The 14,000-nt window shown below is 35.2% G+C and overlaps 1 protein-coding gene across 1 annotated transcript; it reads left to right on the top strand.

The window, feature by feature from the left end:
* The first annotated feature begins 11,355 nt into the window (after positions 1 to 11,355).
* Positions 11,356 to 12,328, top strand: LOC112865992 (olfactory receptor 8G5-like). The gene has a single exon (XM_025929030.1). It carries the CDS (start codon positions 11,393 to 11,395, stop codon positions 12,326 to 12,328), a length of 936 nt encoding a protein of 311 aa, XP_025784815.1. The 5' UTR covers positions 11,356 to 11,392.
* Positions 12,329 to 14,000: the final 1,672 nt, after the last annotated feature.

Raw genomic sequence — 14,000 nt, 5'->3', positions numbered from 1 at the left:
TTCTAATTTGGATTACTAAATGGAAGGATGACGATTGTTGAACTCTCAAGATTAAGCTCACTAAACCTAAGTAACAATTCATAGCGATGCAACTGGGACACGTAAGTCTTGGTAACATTCAAATTTCTGTCTCCTTGTTTCTCTTTATATATTCTCTCCTGAATCTGTACATATACACTGACAGAATGAACACTATAGCTACTATGAATATAATATTTTCATTATTGTGCAATCATTTATGGAAAGGTCTGTTCCTACCCTTCCCTTTTCTGACTTTAACCAAGTTCCAACTCCCTTCCCACTTCTTTCGTTCAGGACACATCTTAGTCTGTTCACTTGTAAGGTTGTTCCCGACACATAGTATTCTACCATAAACATTCCAGAATCCTGCAGCCACTGCTATTCCAAAGATAAAAAGCTTTGTAATGCATGGACATGTGGGACCTTGCTTGAATTTGAAAGAATTATAGTGGAAGGGATTCAAAACAAGAGATCATCTAACATCTCGTTCCTCAATGTGATCCATAGACCAACAGCATTGGAATAGCCTGAGAATTTGTTAAAAATTAATAATCTCTAGCCATACACTAGATTTACTAATTCAGAATCTGCATTTGAATGAGATCCCTAGATTATTCTCATGCACACTAAATTTTGAGAGGCTTTTTAACAAATATTGATATCTGACCTTGGACTTTAAAATTTTGATTTAATTGCTGTGGAGTACACCCTTGGTATTTAGATTAATAAAACTTTTTTTTGATGTTTTAAAATGTGCATCTAAAATTCTAAAATTGAGAAACACTAAGATGCAACCAACCTTAAACTTCTTTAAAGAGAATTGAACCTGATATATTTAACCTATTTTATAAGAGTTCCCCTGATGTGAGCATCCAATTTACCTTCAGGTTGGAATGCTTTCAAATATTCCTGTTAATGAAAAAAAAGTCTGAAAATATATAATAAAGGAAAAGAATATGAAACATAGATGCCTGATAATAAAATATAGTAAAACCTTGGTTTGAGAACATAATTTGTTTCAGAAACGTGCTTGTAATCCAAAGTGCTTGTATATCAAAGCGAATTTCAAGAACCATGGGCTCAGTTGTGATCACGTGACATTCGACCTCATGTACTACTTGTATTGCAAGACATGGATAATTTATCAAGTTACAATTTTTTAGAAATGTTTGCTCATCTTGCGGAACACTCACAGAACAAGTTACCTGCAATCCAAGGTTTTACTGTACTGTCTTTAAATACACAATTTAGCAAATGGAATTATTAGTAACAGGGACCTCAAAAAGGCAAATATTATATCAATATTCAGAGTTCTTGTCCCATAACTTCAAAATTCAATTATACACAGATTTTACTTTTGAATCAAGTAAGTATATTACCTACTTATGCATAAAATAAATTACACATATTTTGTGTGAGGAAATAAATGGTTTAATCCATTATTTTAAAATTAGTAACCCTATTCCACATAAGACACCTTGGCAAGATATGCCCCGACCCTCCAAACTGTGACCCAAAAGCACTGGCTAAGAATTTGTAAGAAATGCATAATCTGATCCTGTTGGATCACTCTCTGCATTAAAAAAAAAAATCCTAAGGTGCTCCTGTGAGCAAATCTTTATCACTAATTGGTAAGTTCAGAATTGAAAAAGAATCTCTCTAGAAGGAAAAAATTACACAACTGGGAAATGCCAACTGTAATTGCTTCTTTTCTCAAGAGCTGGTTGCCTGAGACATGGAAATCCTCAAGAGTATTTGTCCCCACGTTATTTGGTGCCTGGCATGCCTAAATCCAGGACCAATTTTCAGAGAGCAGCGATCAGAAGTGATCAGGGAACTGTGAAGGTAAGGGGTTTGCTACTCTGAAGCTGGAGAAACACAAACTGGAGACCTACAATTGGAGACGCTGGCCTGTGTCACAGACCTGCTCAAAAAGTGGCTCAGGGACCAGTGGCTGTGCCTGCCGTCTTGGCACTAAAGATAGCGGAGTGTTGCGTCCCCAGTATCAGCATGAGTGTTTTCTGCTCTGAGAGCATGTAGAAATACAATTTGGAATTGAGGTTTCTAGGAAGAAGAGAGGTGACTGTGCTCATCTCACCTTTGTGATTTGAGATGATTAAGTCTGGAAGTAATTACCTTGGAGTTCAGGCAAATATTCCTCAATACATTTATTGATTGATTGATCTATAAAATACTTTTGGCAATTCTCCTTAATGTCCCAAACATTGTGCTACACACTTGGGACACAGAGGAGAAGAGGTCTGATTTGGTCCATCATCTGACTTGTAGGGTAGTTCAAGTCTGAAAATGTGCTGTTTAGAAATGACAGTTTTCTGAGAATGCAGTTGAAAGGTCTGATCCATTACAAGGAATTGGATAATGTTTCAAAAGTTTCTTCAATTTAAATGAGATTTGAAAAGGAAAATGATATTTAACAGACAACAGAGAGACAAAGAATTGGTAAAGCCATTTCATGTGAAAAAATAGCAAATAAAAAAAGGTAGACAGTTGAGAAAACATGCCATATTCCAGGAGCTGACAGAAGCCAAATGTTTTGTGGTGGAGGAAGATGATACAAAAACTAAGGGTGGAGAAGGGCAAGAGTGTGGATTTTTGTACTTAATCCTAAATTCAATTAAGGACATCTTTTCTCCAGTGTCCCTGAATGTGGATTATCAACTGGTTTATGGTTGAGTGTATTTTATCACTAACAATAAATAGCTCATTCCATTTCTAATAAATGTTAGAATATTTTTCCTTACATCGGTTAAAGGGTATATATATTCGTGAATGTTTCCAGCACATACACACAATGAACTCTCTTCCTGTTTGATAATGCAAGTTGTCCCATTACATTCAAATATTTTCCAAACTCTTGATACTTCTGCATGCTTTCTATAGTGTCAATGCCCCTCCTCCTCAAAAAAAATATCCATAACTAATACAGAACTATGGATATAAATGGATATAAGTGTAGCACAGTGCTTCCTAGCCTCATGGCACACCTGGAATATTTAATATTGATGTGGCATAATGGGGTAAGGAGATGAGATAGTTTGTGGCTGTTGGTGACCAGCTAAGAGGCTCTGTATGTCCTAAGCTGCCCCCACTATCCTGAGGGCTAAAAAACAACACTTCACCATTGTGATCATTTCATGATATTCCAATTCTTCAGCGCTTGAGTTGGGGGGAAGCTATATTATTGATCTTATGTGGATTATTCATCATCATAGTCTAGCATTTTTATAAATGAAATCAAAATCTCCCATTGCCATTTCTTTCACCCACTATTCTATGGGCTTTACTGCTTTAATAAGGAATATGCTTATTTTATGTTTCATAAGAATTACATTCAAACCACATACCGTGTACAGGAAGAATTTTTTTTAACTTACGTTAGAAGTTAACAATTATTTTCTCCACCAAGTTCTAACTTGTTTGCTTTAACTATTTTCTTTTTTTTTTTAATATGAAATTTACTGCCAAATTGGTTTCCATACAACACCCAGTGCTCATCCCAACAGATGCCCTCCTCAATGCCCATCACCCACTTTCCCCTCCCTCCCACCCCCCCATCAACCCTCAGTTTATTCTCAGTTTTTAAGAGTCTCTTACGGTTTGCCTCTTTCCCTCTCTGTAACTTTTTTTCCCCTTCCCTCCCCCATGGTCTTCTGTTAAGTTTATCAGGAACCACGTAAGAGTGAAAACATATGGTATCTGTCTTTCTCTGTATGACTGCTTGAACTATTTTCAGTGTCTGGGTTCATTTTCCTGGTAGTCCTTTAGGGCAGAAGTTATAGTTATATGATGGTATTGTTGATGGTAGGATTTACACCATATGACGAGGGAGTGGCAATTTCTCAAACCAAGCTGAACTCACAAAAGGAAAACTCCACAGAGTTTGATTCCACAATGCTTTTTACAACTGTACTCCCCACCATGACTACTACAGTCCAAGTAAGTAAATGGTAGAAGGAAAAGTCTTCAATATTTATGATGTTCAGTGACCTTATCTCATTCTTTGATGTTACATGATCTATATTGTAAACCGGCTCTGGCTGGACTTTTTATTGCCATTATCATATATGCTGAATTTTTAATGACCAAACTTGAATGTAATAGACAGGGACCCCTATATGCTTAATTTGTCTTTATGTTTATAGGGGGCATAGTTTTTTTCACAAGAAAGATATTTTTCAGAGCCTTATATTGATCCTATGGACATTAGGCTATGAAAAATTATAGAAAATACATTTTTACACTTGATCTTAGTCAACAGACTGAGAAATGATTAGAAAATACATTTTTAAATAAATAAAAACTCAAATACATTTAGGTTCATAACTCTGAATCAGTTAAGGAAACCATCCAAAATTTTTATTTCTCTCTGACTTCACTCTGATTTTATTGCCACATTATGTCTAATTATAAGGAATATTAGACCTCCTTAAAATCAAATCTCCACACAATATTTTCTCTAGCTATTAGCACAGGTCCGTTGGGTTGTTTTAAAAGTCAACTTCACTATTGATTATTAGGCTATTCCTCCCAAATTCATTTAATCCCTAAGTTAGATGATCACAACATTTACATCTTAATCTTTAGAAGGTATTGAAAAATATGTAACAAAATAGGAATTAGATTTTATATTCTATTAGAGCAAGGAGTATGTCATTTTACTTTTAATATCTCTATACCTCAGCCCAGTGTCAGGCACTCTGTTGTCTCTCAGTAATTTTTGCTCAATTAAACCAAAGAAAGAGAGAAGCTCTCCATTTGAATCAATAGACTGACTTTAATTTCTTAATCCAATTATTCCCCAACAATCACCAGAATTACTCTGATAGTTTTGTTTGTTTTCTTTTAATTTTATTTTTAGAAAGTTCAGTTCTATAAACTTTCTCACCCTCAGAGATTCTGATTCACAATGTCTAGAATAGGGGAAGAAATTTTATATTAAACAAACAAAATCTCTCCAGATGAGTTGAGAGAATTTTGAAAGTTATGAATAAAGGAGTTTTGAGAATATTTTTAAATATGCAAAAGTGATTAAGAAAATATCAAAAATAGAATCCAACTACTAGATATTGGAATGAGAGGGAAGGTGATGGTTACCACTTTAACTTTTTAATAAAAAGTAATTTTACCTATGACATGGAAAGTTTGTTTAATGTTCAAAGTTGATAATTCTAGAAATAGCAATGTGAACACATTATTTAGAACTCTGGAGGTAACCTTCAGAAAAAAATGGAAAAAAAAACTTTACCAGAGATATTCTGCAGACATTATGTTATTGCTCAGGAACAGACCAACAGCACAGGGAGGGTGATTCAAGAAATTCTGTTTTTCATTATAATAATGTTTACAGTCATCATTTTTGTAAATATTGTAATTTCCCTAGATAACCCCGATCAACCATATTGAGGAATCCCTGACCACTCTGTGTTCAGATATGGTCTTCTACATCTGGCTGAAGTCTAGCACAGTCTGTAGAGCAACCAGCCCATGGAATACTGTATTACCTACAGCTTATTAGTATTATTACCTGTGCCACCTGCCTATATGAAATAACAATAAATTGTGTCTGTGTTCATATTGAACAACTGACATAAAATTCTTCTGACTTGGACAAATAGGATTCTAGAAAGAAAGGCATTTACTGATCCAATATGTATAAATTAAGTAAAAACAGATATAAGGAGAAAGGGATATAGAGAATGAAGTCTAGCACAGGAAAATGTGCTTGAGTTTCTATAGTACAATATTTAAAACCTTTTGAGAATCAATATCATGATTCTCCTCTGATATGATACTAAGTTGGTATTTTCCATAAATCCATGAGATGACCAGAAGTAGCCAAATGATCCCTTCAGGACCCTACAGGTGTGTTAATATACTGATTATCTGTTTAGAAGTTCTATCTAGAAAGAGTGCCTGGGTGGCTCAGTCAGTTAAGCAGCCAACTTCGGCTCAGGTCATGATCTCACTGTTTGTGAGTTTCAGCCCCACGTTGGGCTCTGCGCTGATAGTGCGGAACCTGCTTTGGATCCTCTGTCTCCCTCTCTTTCTCTCGCACTTTCTCTCTCAAAAATATACAAGTAAACATTAAAAAAGGAAATTATATCTAGGAAATGAAATATGTTGAAACTATCCCTATACTTGAGAGGGATATCTTTACACTATTCAGTTTTTTAATCCATGCATATGGCAAGTTTCTCTCCTTATTAAGGTTTTTTCTAGTTTCTCTCAGAATTAGTTATAAGTTTTAGTGTATAAACATTGCACAAATTTTCTTAGATTTGATGTATTTGATGTTTACCTGTTGTTATTTTATGCGATGCTATTTTAAAATAATTGTTTCACTTGTTGCCTCTTTCAAAAAATATGCAGAAATATTAAATAGATGGACAATTAAATGCTTTGCAAACACTAGCCAAAAATAAATTTCATGATGATGTATTAATATCAGACAAAGGAGACTATAGCAGAACACATTACTAAATTTAAAAGGGGCCATTCCATAACAATAAAAGGTTTAATTTAAGGCTTGAACAACTAAAGGGATAAAGAGACAATCTGAAATTTGGTAGGAGACACTGACATACCTAATCCCAATAACTATTAGAATAACAGACAAAAAAAATCATTATGCATATGCAAAATCTAAACAACATTGTTAATAAGTGACTGTGTATTATTTCAATATGCGATTTATTTCAATAATTGTAATAATATATAGTACAAGACCCTCAAAAACAAACAACATGCCTTAAGATGCACTGGTAATACTTATAATAACTGACCTTATACTTCATTATAAAGAATTCTAAGCATTTTCAATAATTTAGATAATTCACAGTATGTTCATCAGACATAATGAAATTAAGGCAAACATCTAAAAACAGGGCTACCTAAAAAAAAAAAGAAAAAAGCCCAACTTCTGGAAAGGTAGCAATTCACTTCCACGTAATCCATGGAGCAGTAAAAATAATGAAACAGAAATTATATTTTAAAGTAAATTAAATTGTACGTTTGATGTATCAAAACATGTGAGATTCAGTGAAGTGGAGTTTAGAGAGAAATGTATAACTTATATGTACACACTAGAAAAAAAAGCTGAAGATACTGATTTAAGCTTCCATTTTAAGAAGTTAGGAAAAGAACAGGAAATCATGCTGAAGAAATTAACGAAGAATAAAAAAATAGTTATTAGAAAGTAAACTAAATAGAAAACAGACATATATTTTATAAAATCAACATAGCCAAAAATTGATTTACTGAAATCAATTCATAAAATTGAAAAACTTCTAGAATGAGAAATCAAGGAAAAAGAGAAGTACCATACTTTGCTGATTTTAGAAATGAATAAGCAGAAATCTCTGCATAATCAAAAATATTTTCCAATGTTAAAGAAATCATCATGAAAAACCCAATACCACACATTTGATCATTTTCAAAGTGGATGAATGCGTTGAAATTTCATTTTAGGAAAACTCAGAAGAAAGAAAAAATAGGTGGTATCTATTAAATGAATCCAATCCTTTGCTAAAAATTCTCACACAAAGAAAACCTGAGTACTATTCCATTCTCTGTATGTATGTATACATATACGTGTGTATATATATATGTGTGTGTGTGTGTGTGTGTGTGTGTGTGTGTGTGTGTGTGTATGTGTGTGTATATATATATATATATATATGTATGTATATGTGTGTGTGTATGTATATATGCAATGTATTTTACAACTCATCCATCTATTCATCAGCTGATGAACATATATTTGAGTTGTTTCCAATTTGGTGTTGTTATGAACAAAGCTGGCATGCACATTTTTGTACAAATTGTTGTAGATATAAATGCTTACATTTGTTTTGGATAAATGAATTACTGGATTAAATAGATCTGTTTTAATTTTTTTACTTATTTTAATGTTTATTTTTGAGAGAGAGAGAGAGAGAGAGAGAGAGAGCATGAGTAGGGGAGGGACAGAGAGAGAAGGAAACACAGAATCTGAAAGAGGCTCCAGGCTCTGAGCTGTCAGCACAGAGCCTGACACAGGACTCCAACCAGGAACTGCGAGATCATAACCTGGATGAAATCTGACGCTTAACAAGAGAGCCACCCAGGCATCCCTGATTTTACATATATATATATATATATATATATATATATATATAAAATAAATATATTTATATTTTTATATTATATATACATTTATGTTATATTATATATAATTATTTACATTTACATATATTTATATATAATTTTTATATTTATATATGTATATATATTTATATGTAATTATATTATATATCTAATAAATATAATATATTTATATTATATTATAGTTATATATATATATATCTATATATATATATATATATCTATATCTATATATATCTCGTGACCATTTGCTATTATCTATTGTTGGGAGCACACCTTTTCGTTTTTTTTTTTTTTTTTTTTCAACGTTTATTTATTTTTGGGACAGAGAGAGACAGAGCATGAACGGGGGAGGGGCAGAGAGAGAGGGAGACACAGAATCGGAAACAGGCTCCAGGCTCTGGGCCATCAGCCCAGAGCCCGACGCGGGGCTCGAACTCACGGACCGCGAGATCGTGACCTGGCTGAAGTCGAACACTTAACCGACTGCACCACCCAGGCGCCCCGCACCTTTTCTTTTTTTAAGTTTAGTTATTTATTTTGAGAGAGAGAGAGCTTGAGGGAGCGTGTGTGAGAGCAGGGGAGGGGCATAGAGGGAGAGAGAATCCCAAGCAGGCTCCACACTTGTCATCCCTAGATCTGTTTTAATGTGGACTTACTTTAATTGTTGGATTGTCTATTTCAATCTACAAGAAATTGCCAACTTCTTCCCCAGAGTGGCTGAACCATATTAGTATCCCACCAGTTTTGTATCAGTCCAGTTGCTGCTCACCAGCATCTGGTATTGCCAGGGTATTTGTGATTGTTCATCACCCAATCCAATGTAGGTGTATAGACGTGTCTCGTTTAGTTTTAAATTTTCATGTCCTTGGTGACTAAGGATATTGAGTATATTTTCATATACTTCTTGACTATTCAAATGCATTTTTGTGAGGAATCTGTTCATATATTTTAAACTTTTAAAAGTTGCTTGTATTTAGGGGCGCCTGGGTGGCACAGTCGGTTAAGCGTCCAACTTCAGCCAGGTCACGATCTCGCGGTCCGGGAGTTCGAGCCCCGCGTCGGGCTCTGGGCTGATGGCCCAGAGCCTGGAGCCTGTTTCCGATTCTGTGTCTCCCTCTCTCTCTGCCCCTCCCCCGATCATGCTCTGTCTCTCTCTGTCTGAAAAATAAATAAACGTTGAAAAAAAAATAAATAAAAGTTGCTTGTATTTACATTAAAATTGCAAATATTGGGACACCTGGGTGGCTCAGTTGGTTAAGCAACCGACTCTCGATTTCGGCTCAAGTCATGATCTCACTATTGGTGAGTTCGAGCCCCACCAGCTCAAAGCTTGTACTTTGGGATTAACTGTTCATTTTCTTTTCTTTTCCTTTTTTTTTTAAAATGTTTATTTATTTATTTTTGAGAGAGAGAGAAAGAGAGAGAGAGAGCACAAGTGGGGGAGGGACAGAGAGACAGGGAGACACAGAATCCAGAGCAGGCTCTGGACTCCAAGCTGTCAGCACAGAGCATGACACAGGGCTTCAACCCACGAACCATGGGTTCATGACTTGAGCCGAATTCGGACACTGAGCCACCCAGTCTTCCCACTTTTCATTTTCTTAATGGTCATTTTTATTTTTATTTTTTTTAAATATTAAATTTATTGTCAAATTGGTTTCCATACAATACCCAGTGCTTCTCCCAACAAGTGCCCTCCTAATTTTGATGAAGTACAAGTAAACAATTTTTATGGTTAGTTTTTTGTTGTTTATATCTTTTGTTTTTGTTATTATTCTTGTATATATATATATATATATATACATGTATATATATATATATACGTATGTATATATATATATATACATGTATATATATATATATACGTATATATATATATACATGTATATATATATGTATATGTATATATATACATGTATATATATATATACATATACATATATATCCTTTTTAAAAAAAATCTAGAACTACTCCATGATCTAAAAGATTTTCTTCAGTCCCTTCTTTCTGTTGTTTTAGTTTTTGTGCTAAGATCTGATTGCAGGTTTATATTGGAGCAGAAGTGAGATAGAAATTTTTAGATTTTTTTGTATTTTCTGTATTTACATAAATTCAACTCTAACCCATTTGAAATGTTTACTTTGGTGCACGTAATGGTAAAATAATCTTTTTGCCATTTAACTGAATAGGGAGGACGTTTGTAATTCTGTTTTCTAATTTTATGCCTCTGCTTAGTATCAAAGATGAAGGAACAGAAAGAAGGACTGAGATACTAACATTTCTGTTTCTGTAATTTGAAGTAAGTTACAGCTTATTTTGCAAATGATAAACTGTTAATCATGAAAAACAACACAGTAATTGATTATTCTCACTTTCTGATTGATAAATCTCTCCCAATTTTATGACAAAGTGGATAATATTGTTATTTCTCTTTTATAGATTTAGAAGTCAAGACACAAAGAGATTGATTGACTTGTTCCAAGGGTATCAGCTACTAACTAAATGACGGTATCAGAATCTGAATTTAAGGCCTGCCTTTTAACCACTACTCATACTGCTTTCTTCCAAGCAAAGGCAGAAGTACTTGGTCCAGGACCACAAAGCCACTAATGGTGGGCCAATCCACTTGGTAGATTTGTACAATGATAGCTGTAGGTGTTGTTTCATCTGAATAATAGTATTTAAACATCTGAAGACTTTATGTAGAGATTCAGATTTCCTGATAATTATTTTTAAAATGTAAAGATCTGAAAATCATAAGATCTCATGCATTTCTGCCAGAAATTAATTGCAGGCTATTAACGCTTAGAGTATTTGGTCTCCTCAAGGTGTCATGATGCCAGTTCTACTCATCTTCACTGGCTTCTCTAAATATTTAGGTTTCTGAGTCTCAACTGAGAAATACTGGCTTGATTATTGTTGAAATGTTCAAAATGGGAAACACTTGGCAATTTTTAATGATTTATAAACACGGTTATTTTTATATAAATACACTTATTATATTTGAAAATGAGGCTTAATAAATATTAAATCACGATGAATTTCACTTATGTAAATTGACCCAGAGTTAAATAACCATATAGACCAAGAGGATATCTAAAACAAGAATCATCTACATGGGGCATCCTACTCTAAATAGAGAATAATGAAGTTTTCCCAACAACCATGTTTTTCTCTGTCCCCTTCAGAAACCACTCACAGGAACATGGCAGCAGAAAATCTTTCCACAGTGACTGCGTTTATCCTCACTGGGCTAACACAACAGCCAGAACTCCAGCTGCCCCTTTTCTTTCTCTTCCTAGGAGTCTATGTGGTCACAGTGGTGGGGAACTTGGTCATGATCACACTGATAGGGCTCAGTGCTCACCTACACACCCCCATGTACTACTTCCTCAGTAATTTGTCCTTCATTGATCTCTGCCATTCCACTGTCATTACCCCCAAAATGCTAGTGAACTTTGTGACAGAGATGAACACCACCTCCTACTCTGAATGCATAACTCAGCTCTATTTCTTCCTTGTTTTTGCTATCTCAGAATGTTACATGTTAGCTGCAATGGCATACGACCGCTATGTTGCCATCTGTAGCCCCCTGCTTTATAATATCAACATGTCCCATCAGGCTTGTTTCTCCCTGATTTGGGGAGTGTATATTATAGCCCTGGTTTGTGCATTTGTTCATACAGGCTGCTTGTTTAGGGTTCACTTCTGCAAATTTGCTGTGATCAACCATTATTTCTGTGATCTTCTTTCCCTCTTAAAGCTCTCCTGTTCTAGCACCCACGTCAATGAATTACTGATTCTAGTCTTTAGTGCAATTAATATCCTCGCCCCCAGCCTCATGATTCTTAGCTCCTACATCTTCATCATTGCCAGCATGCTCCGCATCCGCTCCACCGAAGGCAGAGCCAAAGCCTTCAGCACCTGCAGCTCCCACATCTCAGCTGTTGCCGTTTTCTTTGGATCTGCTGCATTCATGTACCTGCAGCCATCATCTGTGAGCTCCCTAGACCGAGGAAAAGTGTCTTCTGTGTTTTATACTATTGTTGTGCCTATGTTGAATCCCCTGATCTACAGCCTGAGGAATAAAGATGTCAATGTCGCACTGAAGAAAATACTAGAGAGAAGAATATTCTTGTGATTAGAAATAACATGAGGATCATTTATTAGTCTCAGTCATTGTCTGTTACATTGTATGAATCAATATGTTTAATTTCAGCCCATTTGTCAATACACATCCTCAGTTAGTGGGATTCTATTCACATTATTTCTTACTCCTATGGCCTTTTGATGTCACTGCTCTCTGGATTTTTCTCCCATGAGTATCACTGAGACACAGATTAGAAGTACTAAGGATGACCTGGATACATGAACCCACTAATGCCACTACCATCACCTCCTCCCCTTGTCTTCAGTAAACTGATAAAAACTCAGTTTGCAACCATAATGAAAGTATCTTCCAGAAGTGCTGAGCCATATCCTTTTCTTCTATGCAGTCAAAAATATAAAAATCATAGCAATGTAATGACTGTAATCTCTAGTTTTTGCACACCTCTAACCTGGGAAAACATCTTTCCCACTATATCCTACCCCGTACTTTCTTTTTCTGAGTTATTTCCTCTATTTCATACTTAAGAAACTTAAGAAACTTTTTTCCTCTCTTTCATATGTAAGAAACATTTTTTCTTTTTATGCTGAAGGGAAATTTAACTTTTTATTAGTTCCATTTTTTCTTTTTTTACTGGTTATTAACCGTGGAAAAGCACATAACGTTAAATCTGAGTTACAGGCCCATGTGGGTGTTGTTATTGTCCCCAATCCCATATCCTCCTGCTTTGGCATCCGTTAATCTAGTTTGCAATGATCTGTGTATTGTCCAAGTTCACACTAGACTGTAATCTCCATCAAAGTAGACCCCTGTACATGCAGTTCAGTGCCATATCTCCAAATAGCAGAATGCCTGCTACCTAGAGGGTCTTGATAATTTTCTTGGTAATTACTTTCCCCCTATAAAATATTCATATGAAAACTAATATTTATCCAACGTAGGTCTTCACCCATTAACCCCTTCAAGTGATATATGTGGCTTTCTGGTTTCAGTTTAAATCAATGAGGTGTAACTTTGGAGAATTCTCTAAGGATCTCTAAGATAACTTGTAGCATCCCTAGTTGTTTCTGTACAAGGACTAAGAAATACTAGTCCTCGGGTGCCTGGGTGGCTCAGTCGGTTGAGCGTCCAACTTTGGCTCAGGTCATGATCTCATGGTTCATGAGTTTAAGTCCCACATCGGGCTCTGTGCTGACCGCTCAGAGCCTGGAGCCTACTTCAGATTCTGTGTCCCCCTTGCTCTCTGCCCCTCCCCCACCCATGTTCTGTCTCTCTCTGCTTCTCAAAAATAAAGAAATGTAATAATAATAAAAAAAAAAACTAAGAAATACTAGTCCTGAGATTCTTCTGTGGCAAATCCCAGCACAGATATGGTAACCTGCAAATACCTGATTTTTTATGTCATTAAATCCTGTCAACAATCAAGGAGTCCCTAAAGCAAGTCTAATTATTCGTGAATTTCAGTATGCAGCCTTAGAGACTCAAAAAAATTAAGTAGACTTGAAATCAAATGGGTCAACATGGCAAATCATGTGGTAGAATGATGTCTGGGGCCGAAACAACCCCGTCTGGCCACTGTACCCAAATAATTCCACCTACTGGCATAGAGGAAATTCTTTGCTATTTAAACTTAAGAAGAAAGGGCATTAAATATTTAAATATAAAGCCTTGGTTATTGCTTCCAGCAGTAGAGATACATTACACT

Source organism: Puma concolor, chromosome D1 (genome assembly GCF_028749965.1).
Source record: "Puma concolor isolate L17-30 chromosome D1, mPumCon1.1.hap2, whole genome shotgun sequence".
NCBI lineage: Eukaryota > Metazoa > Chordata > Mammalia > Carnivora > Felidae > Puma > Puma concolor.
The sequence above is the reverse complement of the archived record's forward strand: the minus strand, read 5'-3'. Positions and strand labels throughout refer to the sequence as shown.

Coding starts and splice junctions, on each gene's coding strand:
- LOC112865992 (XM_025929030.1), top strand. CDS start 11,393: ATGGCAGCAGAAAATCTTTCCACAGTGACTGCGTTTATCCTCACTGGG.